This window comes from Ammospiza caudacuta, chromosome Z (genome assembly GCF_027887145.1).
Source record: "Ammospiza caudacuta isolate bAmmCau1 chromosome Z, bAmmCau1.pri, whole genome shotgun sequence".
NCBI lineage: Eukaryota > Metazoa > Chordata > Aves > Passeriformes > Passerellidae > Ammospiza > Ammospiza caudacuta.
Genome location: NC_080632.1, coordinates 48,765,920 through 48,790,388, shown reverse-complemented (window position 1 = coordinate 48,790,388; position 24,469 = coordinate 48,765,920). Strand labels below are relative to the sequence as shown.

The window sequence follows — 24,469 nt, the reverse complement described above, 5'->3', positions numbered from 1 at the left end:
TGTGGAAAGCACTGTATGTGACCCAACACAGTGGGGACAGAACGTTTTGAGGATGTCGTTGGCTTAACTTGAGCCACTATTAGTATAATATAATCTTACTTTATAATGGAAAGATGCAGTAGAATTTAGTTGCTCAGCCGTAGTGCTAAGATGTGCTCCCAGTTGTTCTCTGTTTTTTCTCTAGATTGAACTAATGTAAAACCTGTGAGGGGCAGCAGCAGTGAACATCTTATTGTCTCTAGCACAACATTATATGATTCTCTGTTTCTCTTTATCTATACCACTATTTCATCAGTTACATCTACAGAAATACATTGTTCCCTTGCTTCTCATGTCAATTCTTGACAGATTTCATTTGGCATTTTGAATCTCAATACATCCAGTGATCTGATTAAATGAGATTCACAGTATCTGTTTATCTGTCCTAAGTTTCTCTGCCTAATATTCTACCTGTGTTCTTGGCAGCAGTTTGCCTTTCTTGTCCTTCCATATGCTGTACATGACGCCATATCAAAAGACTTCAGACCACTGCAGCTCCTTTTTTGAATTCTCATGTGTTTTCTCAGCACTTTATCTTCAATTTCTTATTTGAACTTTAAAATACCTTGGGGTATTTTTCCACTTGTCTTCCATTAATCTTTTGTCATTTTTCAAATATGGTTGTGCATGTGCTGTGGGAACAGACTTGCTGTACTTTTGTGTGCAGTGTGCTTTTTATTATCATTTATCCTACGTAGCATTCAATTGTTCAAATAATTCTTCCAGAAAAGCAGGCCGAAAATGGGATTTTGCACATAGTGGAAGAAAATTCTTATACCTCAAAATGGATACCATAAGAAACTTTGTCAGTATTTTCCAACCATATACATGGTGTATGGAATGTGAACTGTTGCATTTTAGTGCCACAGATATGGAAACTCTGCGGCAAAACCCCTCAGCTAGTGAATTATGACCCAAATGTCGCTCACATCACTGTCTGCTCTCCTTTGTGTCCCATTCTAGTTTGTAAGCAGTCCTTTATGTATGGAGAGGGAAAAGACCTAGCACAGGCAGAGGTGATTGGAAGTTCATTGGCAGACTGTACCTCTAGAATCCAAGGGTGAGACTACTTAGCCTAAGAAATAAATTCAGGTTTTTTTTCTTTCGTTGTCTCCTGTCTCTTTCTTTAGCTCTCCTGCTATGATGCATGGAACTGCAGCTGAAGGTAGAGGAACAACAAAAGGTAGTGGAGCTTGAGTGAAAATGCATGTACCTTCCCTGCTTCTACTGTGCTTTGTTGTGAAGCTAGACTATAAAAAAATAAAAGGGAAATGAGGTGAAAGAGAGCAAACTCACTGGAGGCTATGACTACTTGCACCAGTGAAATCTAAGTAGAAAACAGGGCAGTGCCCATCAATTTGCACTTATGTTGAAGCTGAAGAAACAGACCAGAAACTTGTGGGTGTATATGGAACACAGGATGGAGAGTGTCTTTTTTTCATTTAGCACTATCTTTTTACTTTTAAAGAAAGAAGTTAAGACATACTAGTAAAAACCAAAGTGAAACCATTCCATAGTTGTACAAGAACTTCGCCTGTTTTTTCGCCTGATCTAGGGAATTTTTCTAAGGACACAACCCCCCTAATTTAGTGTAGAATATTTATGTTTATAAAATTTTTGTGGTTAGTGTCAAATTTATTCAGAAACAAAACAGTGCTTTGTTTAAATTTTGTTCCACCAAAAATCTGTGCTTAAGTACAAACTTCTTATCAATGCCAGTAGCTCATCTTGACTGATTTGGAGCCTGTTGGTGTAAGATGCATTTTCCATGACACATTGTTGTGGAAGATCACTAAGAGTTCAAAGTCCCTGTTACTTTACAGAGTAGTCCTTTTGACAACTTGCTAACCAAGCTAGATTTTTGGCACAAGAAAGAATAAAAGGTATGATATTGTATTATGCTACATCATGTTCCATTCTATGGGGCTCCTACTAGTGATTTTTTTAGACTGTCGGAACAACATGAAGCTGTCAGAATGGTGGACGGGCACAGGGTGTTTGTGACTGAACCAGAAATTTCCAGGAATTATGCTTTGTTTTTGTCAAGCATGAACATCAATGAAAGGTATATGACTCACCGTCCTGCTGATACGCTATTGCAATTTAGTTTTATGAATTATATTCTGGGAAACTTGCACAGTTCTTTGTTCAAAATACCAACACAATCAGAAGCACATGGCAGAGCCGAAACACGCCAGTATCTGATGGATTTTTTAGTTTAAATGATAGTGTGAGTAGGCAACGTAGGTGGTGGTTTCAAGTTAAAGTGGATGAAAAGGAAGCCACATACAATTCCGGCTGGAACTGGCTGCTTCTCTTGTCTCATCTGACCCATGTTGTCTGGGTTCAGAGAGGAAAAAACCTAAAATTAAATATTTCTCTATTGCTTCTTCTGCCACATCAGATCCTGTTGGGTTTACTAGTTTGCTGCAGCCAGCATAATACTATAGCTGGAATGGTGTGATTGGAGGTAAACAAATGCTAGCTGGTAGATCAGCTAAGCTAGAACATGAAAATATGGCTTATACTTTTGATTTTTGCTACTAATTTGTTCCATATAAATTATAATTAAAAACAATGCATAGATTGTTAAATACATTAAATATGTGAAGTTAGAAAAATCTCAAAAGCAGATACAAAAGTCCACCTTCAAAATTTAGAGAGACAGAAGCTGGATCACTTTCATATTCACATTATAAAGGGTTTCAATACACAATACTCTAGCCCTCAATCCTGTTCACAGCAAATCAGTTCTGGATACAATTTAATTGTATTTAACAATCTAAATCATATGGCATATACCATGATACATTGCTTTGCTGCATGGTCAGGAAGTTTGTATTTTGCCTCTATAGCATTTCTATACTGCTGTGGAGATATTAGGGATTACTGGGTGGGGGTAGTGTTGGGAAGGACTACTTTTTCTGCAACAGAGTCTAAAATATTATTTCAAAATTTAAAAAACTATGAAAGTAAATTTCCTCCTATGTTATATAAGAAAACTTAAAATATCTGGGAGGTGGTGAGCAGGGATGGGGGAAGAGCTGGGATAGGGAGAACCAGTCTTGTGCAAAACTGTGTTGTTTCCAATTTAATTAAGATCAGTTTAAGCACCTGCACACTACCATTTATGAAGGGAATTTATAAAAGATATTAATACAGGTATTTATTTTTTCATTTACAAAAGAACACATCTGAACCCCCAGTTCCAGCTGTGTGTTCCACTTCTGTAATGAAAAGTATTTAACAGTTAACACTTTAGAGAGCACTTCTTAGGCACTAAGAACAGCCTGCTCATCTAGTCATGCAATTGCCCTCTTTCCACAAGGCACTGAGGTTATTTTGGGGTTTAAAAATGGGTATGGTAACGCAGCAAAAGTGGAATACAAACCATGTATCTGGTGAATCCAGTGTTTCCCAAGATACTAAAATAGTTAGAGGGCATAAATTTTAATTTATACTTAATGATGCAAGAGCAATGAAAAGGAGCATCCTACCTAGCAGTTGTGCCTGGGTGACCTTCATGCTGATAGTGTTGGGTAACCAAAGTCTGAACCCTAAGACTGAACTTAGTCCTCAGTTTATTCTAGGAAAGACAGTTTTTCACTCTTGTTTTTGGCTCCTTGCTTTGTACTAAATTTGGTTTGAGTGGACATGATTGTACATCATAAGCATATTAACTATAGAACTATAGAATTAACTACTCTCTACAAGCATTTTTAAAACTGAATTGAAATTACAGAACTGACTGTATTTTTAACATTTGATAGCAGAAAAATTGCCCAGCCATTTTTCAGAGAACTTCAAGGCTTGAAGAGTCAGTCACATTTTAATTTTATCTCTGTAGAAAATTTTTAGTGTCATATCAGAATTTTGGAAAATTAAAAATATTCTCTGAAAAAGACAGTATGTTCTGGAAATCACAGAATCAGAATGGTTTGGTTTAGAAAAGACCTTAAAAGCCATCTGTTTCCCTGCCATTGGCAGGGCACTTTCCATTAGACCAGGTTGCTCAGAACCCTATCCAACTTGGCCTTGAACACTTCCAGGGATGGGTCAGCTACAGCTTTTCTGGGCAACCTGTGCCAGTGCCTCACTTCCCCACAGTAAACAATTTCTGCCAAACATCTGATTTAAATCGACCCTCTTTTGTTTTATAGCCATTCCTCCTCATCCTGTCACAGTATGCTCTTGTAAAAAGTCCCTCCCCATCTTTCTTGTAGGTCCCCTCAGGTTCTGGAAGGTGCCATGAGGTCTCCCTGGAGCCTTCTCATCTCCAGGCTGAACAACTCCAGCTTTCTGAGATTCTCCTCAAAGGAGAGGTGCTCCAGCCCTCTAATCAACTTAGTGGCTCTGCTCTGCTCTGAAGACCACTAGTTAGTTCAGTGAGATTACAGCTGGAGAAAGTTTTCAGAGACTGGTGTGAGACCAATGACATGCTGTGATGAGGCTGGAAGACCAGGGTATGCCAATTTAAATTTTAGTTTGAACTGATGCAAAACTAAGCATGCCACATTTTCCAGGCAGTATTTTCTTTGAGACTGTTGAGTACAGTGTAGGTACTTCAGCGAAGCACTAGGAATCCTGGGGTATTTCAAGAGACGAAAATGATGAAAAGCCCAAATATTGATTGAATTATCATCTTGCCCAATTGAAAGAATTGTCATTTGTATACATGTATGTATATAGGTATATCTCTGGTGCAAACCACAAACCATCTCCAGTCTTGGAGATTGTAATTTTATGTAGTATTTTTCTCAGATGCAGGAATGATACTACGTTGATTTCTGTAATATGGAGCAGTCTGAATTATTAATTTAGTTTCATTTTACAGGTAAAATACTTTTTAATTGATTATGCTATAAATTAAAATATATGCTTTCACTGAGCTGTTATCTGTATTTGAAAGTTTTAAATGAATATCTAATTTAGATATTCATTAGTCAGGATGCTCAAAACCAGTATAATCAAAACCTAAAAATAAATATTATCAGAAGTGTTTAAAAGGCTCTGATTCAGGCAATAGATTTTAAGTTCCAAGAGATTAATTGTTTGCTGGGTTACTGTTGCAAATATCTATGGAATAAGCAATTTTATTTAAAGCTTTAATTGGCAAATAACCTTTGTCAATTGGGTAAAACAAATTCACACTTAACTGTCTAGGAGCACAGACAGTAGCTCCCTATAAGGATAGTTTCTGATGGTAACATACATTTGTTCTGCTGTACTGAAAACTGAAGTTAAAACAGCTATATTCAAACTTGGAGAGCCTGTGTCCTGTAAAGAGTTTTCTTGGATTTTTATGCCTTGTAAAAATTGTTGTAATTTTTAACTGAAATGAGTCATAGTTCTTCTAAGAATCTTGTTAACCTTTGAATTCTTGAAAGAATTGCAGCTCTAGAACAAGGAACTATATCAGATAGCCATATGACGATTTTTACTATGTGTACAGCTACACATTTTATAAAATAATATTTGAGATTATTTTTTCCATTATAAAGTAACTTTTTCCATTATAAAATATTTTTCCATTATAGAGTAACATCGTTTGATACAAGTAGAGAGCTAAATTATGGTATTTGCTCTATAAATGAGTGTAAAGAAAAAATGAGATGCTATCATCTATTTGATGTTAGTGTGTATACATTTTAAACTTCTGCAAGATTGTTCTTTTGAAATACAGACCTAGAGAACTTTATCATCTAGATTGTCAGATTATGTGCTTTTGTTGTGAACACAGAAAATTAAACGCTCTTCCTGGGAAAAATGAGAACAAAGTCATAATCTTTGTCAAGGGCGATGTCTGTGGTCCTTTCTTTTCAAAGTGTCATTACTACCAAGGCAGTGATGTATTGTTTGCACTATTTGATTTAAATTTTTGTTTGTACCACATTTAGGCACTCAGAAAGTCACCAGTCATTGAAAATCTACAACACCCAGAGACAAGGCAGGCATCATATTTTGGCATTAATTTATCAGATTCTGTGTTGCTGTGTTATCTTTGCAATCTCAGGAGTATCTTAGTGAATAGATTTGGTGCCAGGAAGAACATAGATTGATCTAGTGAGAGCAGGTATGTAATGCAGACCTAGGGACAAGTTCATAATCTCCTTTTCAATGTTATCTGTCATTGATCTCTTCCCTCTTAGTTTGAGGGGCTTATGATAATGGATTTTATAAAAATCATAGAAGTAAGATTTCATTGGGTTTTATTACATTATGGAATTGGTTTGGGCTTTTGACAAGGTCTTTTTACATAATGTTTTAAAGCACTTAATATGAATTGGTCTCTTCTGGCATTGAAAAAATAACTGTTGAAACTCAAAGTTTACATACAGTAATCTAAGGAACAATGTGAATGAAATGTGATTGAAGGCTGAAGAACTATTAAAAACTTGTGTACCTCATTTAACATAGTACTATAATGGTTTCTTATTTTTATTGTGCAATTATCATCCATCATTATGGAACAAGTGACTAGTTTGTTTGTTTTGTTTTGTTTGTTGGTTTGGGAGAAATTTTTTTTGTTTGTTTTTTGATAAAATCATTTATGTATGCCTCTTTATTCCTGTCAAGATACAGTCCTTGGAAGAATAATTAAACACTTATATCTGTTCAGTTCCTTCAGAGCTGCTATATGCTGACCCCAGCCAGCAGCCAAACACCCAGCCAGCCAGCCCCTTGCTCACTCATCTCTCTTGCAAAGGCAAATAGGGAATCCATTCTTGTGGGGGCACATGGAAGGAAGGTGACAACACTCACAGATCAAGATAGTGAGAATTTACCAGGCAAGGTAAAAGCTCTGTGTGCAAGCAGAGCAAAAAGAGTCTATTCACTCTTTTCTATCAGCAGTTAGATGTCCATCTGCTTCCTAGGAATCAGGGATTCAGCACATGTAGTTATTGCTTGCACAGAGAAATACAACCACAATCATTCACCCCTTCCTCCTCAACTCTCTGAACATCACACTCGGTGGTATGGGTCACCTGTCTTGACTGATTCAACTCCCAACCTCAAGCCCAGTCTCAGCCTGTTTGAAACAGGAAAGGAAGCATTCCAAGGAATGAAGCAATAGCCAAAACACAGATGTGCTATCAGCACTATTTTGGCCACAAATACAAAGCACAGACAGACATCTATGCCATATATCTTTATACTATGTATGAGGAATTTTTTTTATTTCTGCATTTGGTTAGTTTTTTGACACACCTTCCAGCTTTTCTCTGCATTGTCTTCCCAGCAGCCCCTCCAGTTCCTGAGTCTGTTTCATACACCATGTATCCACTAAATGATCATGGTTAAATGACTAAAGTTGACATTGATGGACTTCAGAACTAAGACTGCCCTCATGCTTAAGCAGGACCGAGCTCGCATCACTGAGTTTTTCTTTCAGGTTGTCTCCGTCAGTTAAATTTTATTACTTTTGAAGGTTTATCTGAGTACTAAAACTTCTTTTTAGCAACAGAATGTTAGGTGCTAGAAGATTGGAATTTGTCATGCACTCTAAGAATTTGTGCTGGTTGTACCCTTCATAAAGGCTTTATGTTACATCTTCTGCTTAAAGGCTTTAGCTTGTGTCCTTTAAGATCCAAAATTAAGTGCTACCCTTGCATGGAGCGCACTGTAAAAGTCATAAAACGAAAAGTTTGTAGATTAACAAGTTTTATTCTTTGTAAGATTGGCAGGCTTTTGAACAGTGTAAAAGTGAGCTTTGTTGCTCCAATCATGCCCTGCTTTTGCCTGAAGAACTGACATAAATAATACATCTAAAAATGCTCACAGTTTGTCAGCTACAAACTTAAATTAAGGAGGCAACCAACCCAGCACAATCAAATTAAAGGACATTGGTTTGCTTTGTGTGCTTCACTGTATTGAGTCTTTTGTCTTCGCCTATTACGTTTCCTCATTAGAAAATACTTTCTCTGTCCTGCTAAACTAGGGCATAGCATGCTGGCCACATTAAGGAGATGAAAATTATTAGCTAACATCAAAAAGTTTCTAAGACCTTACTAGAGAGTCCTAGAAATTTGAGGGAGTCTGTTGGGTGAGGTCTGTCCTCTACCTCAGTCTACTAGGATTATTTTTATAGTAACTCCATTTTTCCCCTCACTGTTATACTAGATGCAAAGTATGTAATGTCTTTGCTTAATGTCACTATGGATAATTAAAAATCAAACAATCTTTACTTAATATGTTAATGGCAGTGGGCATCTCTTGGATTTTTCAGAAAAGGGATAGATAATCGAGTATCAAACTATAGTACAGTACTTTGCCACAAAAATAAATTGCAGTTTATTTTACACCATGTAGAACAATAAGTCTGAAATAACTTTTCCTGGTCTTTTTTTTTTCTTGTATGTATTTTGAACTGTTCTTTACATGAAAACATTGTAAGTTGTGTGTTCTAGTTTCTTTGTATTTCTACAAATTTCCAAACTCTTTTATATCTTCTTGGTGTCAGTCTTGCAAGTATTTTTAGGATGTCAGCAGTGAAATTTTTGATATGCCTTGTATTTCGATGATTAATTATTTTGCATGTTGGCTATCATAGCCAGATCCAAGTATTCATTATGTCATATATCTAAGTTCAGTCAAATATGTGAAGTATTAGGGCAGTTCATTCACTTTAGTAAATCCATGTATTTTGAGAATTTTAATGAATGTAAATAGCAAGTTTTTGCATGAGCTGTTAAACTTTTTAGATAAGGTTTGCCAGTGCTAAGCTAAATACAAAACTATTCATTTTAGACATGAGAAGATGACCATGCTTATGATGATGGTTATGAAAGTGATTATGCTTATGGGGTTTTTTTCTGGTCTACTTTTTGAAAAGTTTTAACCCTCAAACAAGAATTTTGCCTTCATCTAAAGCAAATCATATTTTGTGGTAATGTTGTTGGAAGGTAAGTAGTAGCAGCTACTTAGATTCAGTTTTCTGTTGGTGTATTGCAACAACATTTGTAGTTGTATCCTAAATTTTTTAATCCAGGCAGAGAAATGTGAAATAGTAGATGTTCATTTTGGTTTTTCTGTTTCAGCATCCTGCAATTCCAAAGAAAAGCTTTACAGACTCCAATTTTTTTTGTCTGGGAGGGTGGATTTCCATAATCAGTTTCTGAAAGACTTTGTGGGATACTTCATTAGAAGAAAAATCCACATTATTAAACTGTTGCAAAGAGAAAACATTGAAATCTTTAGAGGTCAATTGTTCAGACCCCTCAAGGCTTTTGTAGGAAGGCTCATGAGAAAGGATGGCACCCTAGAATTTAAAATGGCCTCACTGTCTTTGTAAATAACACCTGAAAATGAAATAGGGTGCAATATCTTGCTTATACAACAGAGAAAATTTATGTCTTGCATAAAATAGAGTGACAGTGGTTCAATAGCTGTTCAGGAAATGTAGTTTGCTCTTCATGAGATGAAGTGTTTATAGAGGTGTATATGAAATTACTAATAATTACAGAAAGATGCATGCATACAAAATTGTTCACTTGTTCTCTGAAATAAAAAATTAGTAATATTTTCTGCTCTGTTTATCAGACAGAAAAGATAACAGCAGCTTAATTTAAGTATCTGGAAAGTGAATTTATTCAGGGGCCAGAATAATGACAGCTGACCCCTTTGAATCCATCAATGTTTAGCACTTTCAGATTGTGGCATCTAACAGTTACATTTGAGGGAAATAAGCTTTTGCACAATTTGGATGACTTTGAATATGACCAAATAAAATACCAAGGAAAGAATGTATTGCTTATTGCTTATTGCTGCCGATACAGAACCACAGTTTACAATAATATTTCTGACGAAGTATCATAAAGATTAAGAGTTGAGGAGACAAGGATTAATCAAACTGAACATCTAGATATTATTTGTCAGAAAAAAACAACATATACAACATTTGGGATGTACTTTATTACTGCAGGTCCACCTGGATTATTTTCTTCCATAGCTCAGGATAAAATTTCAGTGTCAGTCTCCAAGGTTTGCTTGAAAAGAAGAAACAAAGGGGACATATTTTTTTTTCTATTGCTGCATGAGAACATCTGAAACACTTTTGTATTTTGGTTTTTTATTGTTTTAATTTAGCATTGCAATATCTACTACAGAAGGATTACAAACTATAAGTTTTACTGAGTCAGATAATTGTGTTATGAAAATGGAGATAAAGGTCTAGTTGATGGCTATTAACCTTAAAAAATTTTTTACTTTTGAAAATGTTTTTTACAACTTTGAGAAAATCTCCAGAAAGGCAACACAACTTCTGTAAGAAATCAAACAGACTTTTACTTCTATAAGTTTTTAGTAATAGAAAATCTAATATAATTTTCATTATTTTTTTCTAAGTAGAAACAGATACTTGTATATTTTGGGGATTTGTTTGTTTGCATTTTAAGGGAAGACCGTATATTAAATTTTCCAAGTAATATTGAACTGCGTAAGAAGTGAATTAAATTACTTGATTCTAATGAATCTAGGATTATTCCATAGTCATGTTAGTAAATATTAAAAAAAGCAACAGTGATGCAATCTGATAACCTTTACCTAAGTTTCTCATATATATTATTTTTTTAAACCCTTTGTTTATCTAATTTTCCTTCAGAACAGTTGAATGCTGTACTCTAAACACTGTTTAGTGATGGAGTCTATTTAAATAATCAGTATTTAAATTGATTTTTAAAAGCTTAGTCAACACACTTTAAATAGGTGGCCTGATTGTTCTAAGGAAGATGATCACCCAGTTGCTCCAGCCAGATAAGGAAACTCTTTGAAAACCAGGACAGTCCTTTAATTGTCTAAATATAGCTTTAGGTTCCTAATTTTAGGGCAACTTATTTTAAAGCAATTCATCTCACTAAGTGAATCTTTCTTTTAATGTGATATCTCACAAGCTATACCTCAGTTGTGGAAACAGAAGATGCTTGCAGATTCAGAACTCATGATTTTGGGGTGAACGGTGAGCTCAGTCTAAGGCACACAATGGTCGCCCACCCCCAGAAAGAAGGATGTCACCTTCCAAAGGTGTCCAAAAGAAGGGTCAGAGGTGGTTGTACCATAATGCACATCCTGGTGAATAAAAATAAAATAGTCAATTTATCTGGGTTGAATACCTCCTTTGGTCACAGTTGTTATGAATCCTAACAAAAATCTCTTCTATCTGATGAATAAAAGGGAGAATTTTGTGACTTCTACCCCAGTCCTTTGGACTTTTTCCAACCTATGTTTGAAACATATTATTATTGTATTAATAAAACTGGAGTGATCATGTAACCACCACAACTGATGACTGAAAGGATGGTAATGGCTACATAATAAAACTGAGGAATTAGTTTGGAAATCATTTGAAGACATTTTTGAAAAAGTTTTTACTGAGAGTTCAGTTCAGCAAACTCATCTTTCTGTCCAAAATAGTAAGAAGTCTTCTGTAACTAGCAGCCAAAAACTGTGTAATTCTCATTATGTTGATCTTTTGCTAATTGCTAGCAGAAAAATCTTTGTACTTGCTGTAGACTTTATGAATATAAAGAACCTTACCTTGGAGCAGGCAAATGCCAGGAGCAATAAGACTGGTAAGAAACTAAAAATCTGTACATTTATCTTATTTTGGAAAGCAGTGTTCCACAAATGGAATGACATTGATTTATAAACAGTTTATAAACACTGTTCAGAACAGCAGCCAACCTCCACATCTGACCAGCTCTCTTCCATTGCCTACTCCACTTTCTGCTGTATAGTGCTGGGGGAGAGACATTTGTAAATGGTAAGAGTTGGTATTCTTCATTAAGTGTTGGTTGTATGCTGTTACCTCAGATCATGTCATGCATTGCTGTAATTTGCCTTTAATTTATACTGAATGACCAGAAGCATTTCAAATGCATTCTTTCTAGTACTATACTTATGCAAAGATGCCAAAATGTAGCCGCACTGTTCAAGGTATGCTTTTACAAACATTTTGTTATGAGCATTTTCCCTAAAAGCAATAGTGTATACTTTCACACAAATCCTAGAGAAAGAATTAAAAAATAAGCCCTTGTCTGTTATTTCAGTGCTCTAAATTGTTTTGCTAAAATTAAAAAAAAGAAAACAAAATCTGGTTCTGCAGGTAAAAAATTAATCTAAAGCCAAAATATTTTCTGATTCTTCATCTCATTTGTATGTAAACTGACAGGACTATATCTTTTTACCAGGAACCAGAACAACTGCAGGTTTGTACTAGAGGGGAGTTGCACTCACTGTACTAGAGAGGTGGACTTCAAGTGTAGATAGCAACTGTTTTGCTCTAACTAACAAAAGCCAATCATTTTTTTACTTCTTTAGGACTCTAATTTGACCTTCCAGCTCTAATATATTTGTAAAACATACAACATCTGTAAAAAAAGAAAAGAAGTTTTTAAAAAAAAGTTTTCTCTGCAATTCATGCCAGAAGGCCAACAGATCCTTTTCTCTATCATTGAGGCATCGTATCAAGGTTCTGTGAGATTCACAGAAATTTCTGCAGGCCTCTGGGAATGAATTTTCCTTCTCTTTGTTTGAAATAATGGTTTCAATAAAGATTGATAATTGTTAATATTTGCTTTATTCTTAGATTTAGTGACACTAATAGCTGTGCCTGGATGTTTATTTCTGGTGGCAAGCTTCATGTGCTACTTAACTATAAAGCCGACATTGTCTTTTTACATGCTATATAAACTATATATGTGTTTTATGAAAGGCAAAATGAAAACAAAGATAAGCTTGTAACATGGTACTAATTTCTTATATACTAGTTAAGGGTGATTATAAATATTAAGGTGTTTATATGATTGTGGTACAAGAATTTTGAGTAATATTTATTCCAGTGGCCCATCTCTCAATTATTCTTTATAATTGAATTATTTTAATAGGAATGAAACCTTATTATAAACCTATAAATTAGTTGCAGGGATCTTCAAGATATTTTCATAAAAGCTGTGTTTAGACATGTTCCTTAAATACAATACTTCTTAGAGAAATTTCTAAAAGGGTAATAATATGTAGAGCTGCCAGTTTAGATGTGTATTTCAAAAGCCTAAAGGCTGGTACTCCATAGAAGGAACTGCAGAGATTAACCAAATTGCATAACAAAAAATGCTTTAAAAATTTCAAATCTGTCATAATAAGAAACTGAAGTATATTATATAAGATGCTTGGAAAGAAAGGGGATAAGTGCATAATACTTATGTACAGTGCCTAGCACAAGATACATTCAGTTTTGTGTGGCCTGTTTCAACTTGATTAAAACAATATGAATCAGCAATAAATTAAAATAGTAATTTTTTTGGATGAGGTAAGGACACAAATGAAAAGAAAAGTTACTAGATAATTTACTTCCCCTTTGTTTGTTTTTTTCTGAGGTCTTTTCGCACTTCTTCAACAAAATAAGTCTTTGTCTCCTGACAAAGTAAAAATATCACATTGAACCAAATTGGTTAACTTGCTATGTCTCAGGCATTCTATAATTCTTTTCTTTCTTAAAGGGCTCTAGTATATGTGTCCTCTCAGTAGTTGTCTTAGAAGCCTTGGTCTGCAATGCACTCAAGATCATAGCATGCTTTGCGTTAGAATCTACTTCCAGCCCTTTTCCATGGACAGAGGTGCCACTCACTAGACTGGATCACTCACTACTCCATCCAACCTGTACTTGTCCTTGATGAACAACTCCAATGCCTATGCCTAAGGCAACTTCTAAATGAGGCTGAATGAAAAACAAACAACCAAACAAAAAAACCCAAACAACCTCTCCCCCCACAAAAAAAAAAAAAAAAAAAAAAAACAAAAACACCTAGAACAAAAATACAACTAAAATAAAATATAAATTAAAAAATACCACAGTTAGCTTCTCAGCTCTAGAAAGAAATTTCTCTAAAAAAATAATGAACAAAATATCCTCCAGTTTTTTCCCCTAGAGTAATTTATCAGTCCCAAATGCAGCAGAGAGAGTCTGAATGAGCCAGCAGTGCAGTGCCCAAGACTGTCCTGGGTGCATTAGGGAAGCATTGCCAGCAGGTCATGAAAGGTGATCCAGCCCTTTTTCTCAGCCCTGGTGAGGCCTCACCTGGAGTGCTGTGTCCAGTTCTGGGCTCCTCAGGACAGCAGAGACATGGAGCTCCTGAAGTGAGTCCACCAGAGGGTTACAAAGATGATTAAACAGCTGGAGCATCTCCCTTGTAAGGAAGGGCTGGGGAACTGGTCCTGTTCAGCCTCAAAGATATGATTGAGAGGGAGCCGTATCAATGTGCACTGGTGTCTGACAGGAGGGTGTCAATGGGATGGATCCAGGCTCTTCTATGAGGTGCTAAGTAATGGGAAAAGAGCTATGGCCAGGAACTGATGCACAAGAAATTCCACCTGAACATGAGGAAGAACTTCTTCACTGTGCAAGGGAGCAAGCACTGGAGCAGATTATCCAGAGAGGTTGTGAGTCTCCTTCCCTGGAGACACCCAAAAACTGTCTGGACACAATCCTACTCCCTGCTGGAGTTGGTTGAAATGAACCACTGTGTGGTCCCTCCCAACCGGACTCATCCTGTGGTTCTGTCATTCTGAATGGAGAACATGGCAATAAGTGGCTCCTCAGAGCTGCTTGGGCAGCTTGGCTCTGCTTTGAAGATTTTGGCTTGCCTTTGAGCTTTTCTGGAATGTTGTATGGTGAGAAATTTAAAGTGCGGGGAATGTAGACTCAGTTATTGATTTGTAAAGATGTTTAAGCCATGGGCATTGATCTCTCTACCCTATTATGATTTTTATGTTTCAAGCTTAGTTCTGCCAGACACCAGAAAATATGTCCTTTTGTATTCATTATACTTGTCAACTGAAACAGTGTTCAAAGGCATACAAACCCTGGCATACCTTATAGCCTGATTTGGAAGAACTTCTGCTAATATAGCTAGCAACATTTTTGAGTAGGATTTTTCTGCATTTTAATATTAGATTTATTTTTTTTCTGAGTTTACTTTTGAAATGCCGTTAGAAGTCACTAACTTATTCTACAGAAATAAGTCTAGTTAAATTCCGTTTGAAGCAAAAGAACACTTAAAAATTTTCTCATAACAATGACAGTCATTCAGTCCCTGTGTCTAATATATCTGTCAATTTTAAGACATTTTCAGGAAGCAATGTACCTGATGTAATAAGTCTTGTACCAGTTCTGTTTGCAATTGTCTAAGAGATTCTAAAGCTGTTGTGGGACAATATGAAGCTACTGATATTTTTGTCCAGCAACAACCAAGAAGCATTTATTTCTTTTTGTTCTGTTTTTGTATTAAACAGTATCAATATTCATTCTTTCTCACTTTTTTAGACCTGAGGTGTATGATTCCAATTCTGCATTATAATTGAAGAGTTAGGTTTAGAGCTAAAAATCATTCTAGAGGCAGTTTTCTTTGCAAGATAATAATGTGAAATATATAACTGATTTCCCCTCAGTCATCATTCCTTTCAACTGTGGACATTTTTGAGATAACAAGGCATTCTGAATAGGTCATTTGAAAATGAATGGTTTTGTAGGTTGGGTTTTTTTTCACAATAGGGCAACTTTGTCAAATGACATATGTGCCTTATTTGGTTTTGCCACTGTTTTGATCATGCTTCCAGGTTTTACTCTAAACTTCCTTTTACTGATAGCTTTCATACGAAATCTTTTCTTGAGTGTACGACCACTTGGTCTGGGTCTTTCATATGATTGCAGGTAAACCATACATTAGATAATGTGTTGCATTAGATATCCAGTGATGCATGTATTCTTTCTGAATGTGAAACTGAATCAATTACTTTCCTGTAGTCCAGTAGCAGAGACTTCTCACAAGCTCCAATATCCATATTTCATAGCTTCATGCCCCTTCTCAACCACTGCTGTATCAGACTCCTTGTTCCTTAACATGCTTTATAGGCTTCTCAAGCAGAAGTTGATTCCTCTCTTTCATTAATATCCTTCAGATGTCTCACTATAGATGTCCCCCTATATAGGGATTACTGTCAAAGCTGCATTAGCAGCTCCCAATCAGTGTGGGAAGATGAAAGGCTCTTACCTTTCCTTCATTTCTCAGGAGCAATAGTTTTGCTTTCCAGCCTTTTCTGTTATTATTTGACAATCTTTCACTGTCCTTGATGTTTACATGTACTTTCTTAATCTTGTTTGTACTGTAATCCTGTAAGAAAACCAACCTGGATTATGCTTGTTAAGTTTTCATACACTAAAGCCCTGGCTCTAGTAATATATATAGGCACCACTTAATTGCAAACTAAAAAATAATGACTTTTTAAATTTTTGTGCATTAGCTTCTTGCACAAGGAAGTTACTTGGGTTTTAGCTTTGCAGTTCTGAATAATGCCATGTGCCTGCATAGATCTTTTGAAAAGGGGCACCAAGCTGTAGAAAAGACATCTCTTCCACTAAGAAAATTACTCCTAATTAGATCTTGTTTGCACATTAGAATAATTTTGTTCTTTTGATCAAATTGCAACTTTTGATAGTTGCAATTGGTTCTGAGATACCTCTGTCCGTGCATCTTACCATTATTGCAAACCTGTCTCAGAACCAGCTGTTACCTGTGAGTCCTCAGAAGTTTTGCCTCTAGCTGTCTTAGTTACCAAATTGCCATTTGAAAGACATTTATCTTGCAGTCAGCTCCTCTAGACACAAGGTGTATTTTCTTTCCAAACACTTCTCATCAAAACCAGTTAGCAAAAGCTTTCTGTATATTGTTTTTGTGCTAGATTTTAATTATGTTTTTGACATTGCATAGGATCATAGGGTCACTTACGTTGGAAAAGACATTTAAGATTGAGTTCAAACACTTAATTCTGCCCTGCCAAGCCCGTGTGGCAGCATTGGAGGGGACTTTCACAATGTATTAGTGTTTCCTGCTTTCTGCTGAAGTCATCAGTCATGTAATTACCTGAGATTACTTTCCTCACTTTCTCAGCGAAATTATTTGCCACTTTTTTTCCCAAAGAAATGGTATAATGAAGAATTTTAGAATTAATTAATTCTAAAATTACTTAGCTGTAATAAATTTTGTTACCCTTTGCCATTCTGTTCTGGTGTGGGTTTTCTGTGCTGTAAGTGTAGAGACAGTCTGAGTTAAACAGTTTTACTGATAGTTGTAATACTCTAGTATTTAATGTTGTCTTAAGAACCTTTCCTACAGCATGGAGCTGGAAGTAATGGTGCCAAGCTGTTCCTGTCTGTATCTAGCTTCTGCGGCTGTTAGTGCAGCCAGACTTGTGCTTCCTGCTTATCAGTACATCCTAGTTGCTCCTGTTGTAAATTTCACTACACACCGAAGTTTTCTTCAGACCTGTCAAGTGGAGAAAATCAAACTGGAGCAGTAAGTGCTAAGGTAATAGAAACTGTTGTTGACAGTTCTTAGACTAAGTTCTAAGGTAAGAGAAACAGTTACTGACAATCATGGTTGTACAAGACCTTGTGATTGGACACAGTGCAATGTGGTTTTGGCACAGCAGCTCAGAATTTACAAACACTCTTGCCACATAATATCCTGGAAAGTGCAATGCAAAGGCTAAGGTAGAACAACAGGACAAATGTTTGTCCAGAACAGATAAATCCTGGCTGAATTTTTCTGTATTTTTAATGCAATCCACAGTATTGTATTGCATACTGTTAAGGATTTACTCACTCTTTGCAGAGTTCAGTAATTCCTGTAGAGAGAGATAGTCTTTGGGAGTAATGAGAAACACAGCAATCCAAACCATAAGTGTAAGCCATAAATGTAATAAGCCATAAATGTAATCTTCTCTGAAACATCTATAGATTTTCATATCTACATAACCCTAATATTAACAATTGTCATTAACTTTTGGTACCAGTGTCAGGCAGTAGTGGTCTGTCATGGCCTATGAGTGTCAAAAGTGGCCTCTGTAATGCATAGTGTGTTGGATTGACCCTGGCTGGATTCCAGGCAGCCACCAAAGCTTCTCTATCACTTCCCACCACAGCTGCACAGGGGAGGCAAGGACTGGGAGTTTAGAGTAAGGGGGATGAGAGAAGAGTTTTGATGCTCAGCAGTGTCTTGATAGGCTCCTATCCTGGTTTTTTGTGGTGGATCTCTTGGTTATTGCAGTATATTGGGTTCTGTGATCTGTGAAAGAGAAAACCAGAAACAGAAACAAAGAAGATGGATAGAAGAGGCAGAGCATAGTAAATGTCTTCTGAGTGTCTTCCATAATGAATAAAAGATTGGTTGCTTCTTTAACCCAATATCCTCATTCCACAGAGTTAACTTTTGCAGTAGTCAGGAGAGGGCATGGCTAAGCTCTTCAAGGATTATTCTGTTCTACCTTGTGTCATTGCTGGGGTCGGGGAAAGAGAGTCTCTTCCAAAGAGAAGGGCTTCCTTCCAGTTGAGTAAGTGTGGTGCAGGTTCTGAGCTGGAGGGAGGGTTGGATAACATCGGTTCCAAGCTGGAGGGGGCAGTCAGGTGGCACTGGTTCTGAGCCAGAGGGAGCAGTGGGGTATTTATGTCAGGGGTTTCCACAGTGAACAATAACCGTGCTTTTCCTTATACTTATATATATATGCCTTTAGTATTGTTGCTGTTACTGTTCATATATCTCACTACCATTCCCAGTTTTTGTTCTTATCTCAGTCAGTGATCTTCACCTTTTGTGCCTCCCATTCTCCTCTCCAGCCCTCCACAGAGGGGAGGGGAAACGAGTTGAGTGGCACATGGTTTGGAGAATCTCAGCGGGAGCACTAAATAGAAGAGTACTATTCCTAAATCATGACAGCCAAAAACCCAGGGTGCCATAAATACCAGATCTTCAGATTACTTGGAAAGGTTTAGTCATCTTACAGGAGCAAAGCCAGAACATGGCAATGCACCACAGTTGTTACATTCATATAGGATGAGCACCATTTGGGAAGTCCAGCTATGTCTTCCTACAAATATAGCAGTGCAAGGAAATTTGGAGTACATGTGCTGACAAAAGCAAGCAGTTACCAAAGATGATAGGAGTTCCTATACTTTCTACTCTAAGGTTTATACTGTGCTTTGTAGTAATAAAGTTGTGGCTTGTTTTGAACTCATTCTTGCTGGAACATTAAGTAATTATTCAATTACAAACATAAACATTCACAAATTAATTTTCAAAGGCAGAACCATTCACAGATTATTTTTAAAGTTGTTTTTTTTTTGCCTTTCTTGGCACAGCAAAGGTATTTTCACACCTGAAGGATGGGATGCCATCCAGAGGAGCATGTACAAACTCAAAGAGTGGGTGTACAGCAATCTCTTGAGGATTTAGTAAGACCAAGTGAAATGTGCACTGGTTGGAGCAAGTCCTGATATCAGTACAAGCTGAGGCATGAAGGAATCAAGAGCAGCCCTGCCCAGAAGGGCTTGGGGCTGTGGTGGCTGAGAGGCTGGACATGCCCCAGCCATGGCACTGCCAGCCCAGAGAGCCACACGTGTCCTGGGCTGCATCCAGAGCAGGGTGGGCAGCAGGGCAGGGAGGGGATTCTGCCCCTCTGCTCTGCTCTGCTGAGACCCCACCTGCAGGGCTGCATCAGCTCTGGGGGCACAGCACAGCAAGGACATGGAACTGCTGGAGCAGGTTCTGACGAGGCTGCCAAAATAATTAGAGGAATGGAGACTGAGTATTTGGTTTGTTCAAAGTGTGGTTTTGTTTGTTCAGTATTTGGTTGGAAAAGAGAAGGCTTAAGGGTAATGTAATTGTGGCCATTTAGTGCCTGAAGGGAGCATAAAGGATGGAGAGAGAATATTTACAAGGACATGTAGTGATAGAACAAGGAGACATGACTTCAGTTTGCAGTAGGGTAAGTTCAGATTTGATATTAAGTAAAAGAATTTATTTTGAGGGTGGTGAGGCACTGTAACAGTTTGACCAGAGAAGTTATGGATGTGCCATTATTGGAAATGTTCAAGGCCAGGTTGGATGGAACTCTGATCAGCCTAGTCTCAAGAAAGGGATCTAGCACATGGCAGGAAGGTAGGAACTAGATGATCTTTAAGGTCCCATTCAAGCCATACCATTCTATGTTTCTGCCTTTTTGTAATGCAGATACATATAAACTGTAAAAATTAATTTTAAAAGAAGAAATCTGATCATAATAGAGTTTTACTTAGCCATTTTGGTTTTGTTACTTCCTTCTTTTACTGCCTTGTGATTTTCATCTTTCCCACAGAGGACTTTTTCTGATATTCCTGTTTTGTGTTTCATCATCTTTTTAAAAGTATTAACCTGTATTAAATTTAAGAATATCACGTGTGTGATATTAATCTTCTTAACCATTACTGAAAATGATCTTCTGGACAATTGGTTTATCAAAAATAGTTATGAGCTGAATGTGAAAATCTGTTCTCTTTTTCTTCTTGCAGCCGGCAAATGATAACCTACATACAGATGATGAGCAGGAACTCAGAGGAGATAAAGAAAGCTATCTCTGTGCTGTGTGTCTGGATGTTTATTTCAACCCTTACATGTGCTATCCATGCCACCATATCTTTTGTGAGCCTTGCTTAAGGATGCTTGCCAAAGACAATCCAACCAGCACTCCATGTCCACTGTGTCGTACTACAATTGCCAGAGTTTTTTTCCAAACAGGTATAGAAATGAAGGATTTTGCACTTATTTATTTTTTACAAATAAAAATTATTTGTACTTTTCCTTCCTGTATGCATTCAGAGCAAATTTTGGTAATGTTAATCCACTGTGAGATTTTCTTTCCATTTAACATCTCCTAATAACATTCCATGCAGGTTCTCTTCAATGTCAAGAAGCTATTCGGGACATGTACTTTTAAACTTTTTATTTTAAAAATGAGATTCTGATTGCTTTCTTTTCTGGTAGAATTCTTTTGTTTCTTCTTCCTGAATAATAACAAGCTCAAAACATAATAAACATTTCTCAAACTATCCTAATGGAAAAGTATTTTCAAAATTGCTCACTTCATGGCGCACACAAAAAATGCTCTTTTCATTTATGACATTAAATTTAGAGACAATTAAAGGCTTGGAGATCATCTTCTTAAACCCTTGATCATCTTCTTAAATTCTCCTGTCCTAGCCTCCTATACCCTCATCTCTAGTGTTCCTTACTCTTAACAGTAGAAAAATATGGTGGCTAGGGTGTTTGGTGTCAGAGTGGGTATAGAAATAGAAGAGGGTAAGTAGTTCTGCAGATAGAATATCTGGAACAGCATGAGTCAGTCTTTTATGTCCAAAGCTTATATGGTAGATTCAAGTGCCATTGATAAAATTGCACCATGTATCTTGAGTCAGGTCATTTACAGCACTTAAAACTATGCAGAGACAGTTCACAAAGTAATGGAAATGACTCAGCCATGCAGGAGTGTTTGTTTCATTTTAGACGCTACAGAGATCTTGCAGAGATCCTCTTTAAGCTGTTGTGAGTGCTGTGATGATGGCAGGTTAGGGATGTAGACTGAAGTATGGTTTCACATTGATCAGCAGAGCTGCCCACTTCTGTTTCTGGTTGTCCACAGACTCTGCTTTTGAACAGACCTAACTTTGTATGATTTGATGGCAGGTCAGTTTGAGGAACTGACTGGGATAAAGAACTATTTGGGTGGGAAGGAAGCATTTTTCAGGTGAACCTATTGCCTCAAGGTGATTCACTGAGCAGCTGCTGGTTGCCAGGGATAGAGACTGGCTATACCTGCACTGATGCACTGCAGCAGAGAAAATGGGTGGAAAGCTGCAGCCTGAGCACTCTCAACCCCTACCTGTCTGCTGTATAGAGATTTCAAGCTGTTCTCTTTTCATTTTCCTAATGTTTGATGCTCCCTTCAATTTGATGTACAGATTAAGTGTGTTTCACTGATAGATAGTTAGGTTTTTCTAGGGCTATTTAAATTTTAAAAAACCAATTTAGCAGATTTGCTGCAGAAAATTACCACTGGGAGAGCACAAAAGTAGAATAAAGATGCTTTCTAAAATGTATTTGCAAAACTTTTCAACACGTTACAGTTTTCTAAGTGAAATATTACTAGGATTATTTGTAGCCTTTGAGTACCTAACATACAATGTGTAAAAATGCCTGGTGGGAGGGAGTGAAGAGGAAGGAGCCAGATTCTTTTGAGTGGTGCTCACTGACAGCACAAAAGGCATTCGGTATGAATTCAAACACAATTCAGATCCCATCTGAACACAAGAAAGAGCTTTTTTTTGTGTGAGAATGTCAAGCAGTCTGGTCAGAGAGGCTGTTGAACACCCGTCAAAACCCAGCTGGTTCTGGGCCCCTGTGCAGCTGACCCTGCCAGAGCAGGTTGGACTAGCTGTTCTCAAGACATCCCATTCAACCTTACCCACTCTTAAAATATTAAATAGGTATGCAGCTCTTTTGAGGAAGAAGAATTATGTGCCTAAGGAGGACATAATGTATCATAGATTTGTAAATAGAGTCTACTATAAATAGTAGACCATGACAGTATATAATATATTTTGTATTAACTACTTCAGATGAAAGAAATCTGCAGCTATTTGTATATTACCATTCAGTATATAGCAATATGTGCTTGACTTAGTAATATATTTAAAAATAGGTACAGTAATTTAGCTTTGTTTTATTATATATACTAAGAAAAATATTTTGAAATATTCCAGTTCATACTGGAACAACTTTTAAATTAACTAAGGGGTATTGATGATGATATTGTATCCTCAGAGGAATTAGTAAAATCAGCACATTAAGAAGATGAATGGTGCCAGAGCAATGTAAAGCATAGTAATTTGGGTTTTTTTTCCACTCAGAAGAGTTATTAAGCCTTTAAAAATTTATGCTAAAGTCACTGCTACTATAGGTTTGTGCAGGTAACAAAGCAAAGTTGCTTGTAGTCTTTACATACTTCTCTAATGCTGCAGCTGGGATGTCTTATGTGCCTCATTAATTTATTTTCGATGCTCTCTGCAGCTTTCCTTTTGTAAAATATGTGTGAGTGCATATATTTTACAAAGATTTGTCAAAAAGAAAAAAATTTAAGGATATACTCAGAAGTTCACTCTTTAGCTTGTACAGTTTTGCAGACTGAGCATAACTGCAACAGAAGGATGCATCTAACGTGTCAAAAAAAAGGGCTAAGACATCAATTATCCATCAATTATGGAGAAAATCAGTGTTTAACTGAGAGCTACAAAGCCATATTTGACTCACAAAGGCAATTCCTCTGGCCAGTTGCCTTGGTCAGCTGAGCCTTTTTTACAGGATCCCTTAAGCATGAGTTCCAGTCCAGATAGGTTGCTCTATGGTGCTTACTATGCGTTCCCATCTTTCTTAAAGGCTTTCTTAGAAGCCCTTCTCCCATCAGGATAAACTCACATCTGATCAGATGACAATGTGCCCAGGATACACATAAGAAAACAGCTCTTGAGCTGATTCCATCAAGTAACTTAACTTAAAAGAAGCATCTTTTAAATGCTTCACTTACAGGGACAGAGTGATCTTCTGCACTTCCATTAATAAAAATTTAATTTATGTTGTTTGCAAGAAGGGCCAGATCTGACACACATGTGCAATAAATCCACCACTTTGGAGAAATACAGATTGAGGGTAGAGGTTGTGCAAGGGAGGTCCAGGCACGTGGCAGGGAAAGAGGGTCATGTACCTGCAGAGGGACAGGTGACCTGGCCAGCCTGAGGGGATCTTTCATTGAAAGCCCAGCCAAGCAGGCTTCTAGAAGCCAGTAAGACTTGTCACCACTGTCTTTTCTGAGAAACAGGAATTAGATGCCTCACCAGAGGTTTCAGTATTTAAATTTGAATAAATTGAAAGAACTGTGTTGATTTCTGTGGTAGCAGGAAAATAAAATGTTCTCTGTGCTGTGAGAAGCAAGCAGAGTCTCATCAAAAGCCTGAATCTCAATAGTACTTAATCCAAATATGTTCAGTAGCATATAAAGCTCTTTCATAAAAATTTAAAAAACACTAGTGAAAAATGCACAGTTTGTTCATTTTACATTTTGGAGAGAAAAGGCCCTTTCTCCTTCAGTGACAGCAGTTTATATGTGCAGTAGCTCTATTTTCACATAACGAGATGGAGGATTTGAAGATTCTGTGCTCTTCATGTATTGTGTAGCTTCATGCCACCTGCATTGTGACATGGTGAAATAAAGGATAAATTTTAGAATCAAACTAGCATGGGGTTTTTACTTCAAATCTGTTAATATCTTCATCTTACACAGAAAAAGCTACTGGAAGCAGAGGCATTTTTTCTTCTTTTTGGAGCCTGCTCACAAAAAGCTTAGCTTTCTTAAATTTGCCAGAGAAAAAGATTTTATCCTTTCATAAAGTATTTCTTATTGGAAAAGTATGTTCCATTACATTGGACCACATGAAGTAATAAAAAAAGCCTTCTGAAAAGTTCTGTGAATGTCTTTTCTTACTTTGAAGGTACAGAAAGAATTATGGTACCAGCTA

General features: G+C 36.8%; 1 protein-coding gene across 1 annotated transcript in view; it reads left to right on the top strand.

Moving 5' to 3' along the window:
• The window catches only part of RNF180 (ring finger protein 180), a 62,260-nt gene that overhangs the window by 20,420 nt on the left and 17,371 nt on the right, over positions 1–24,469 (top strand). The window contains exon 4 of the mRNA XM_058824231.1: positions 20,414–20,639. Within this exon, the coding sequence (XP_058680214.1) occupies positions 20,414–20,639 (226 nt within the window). The remainder of the gene's footprint in view (positions 1–20,413; positions 20,640–24,469) is intronic.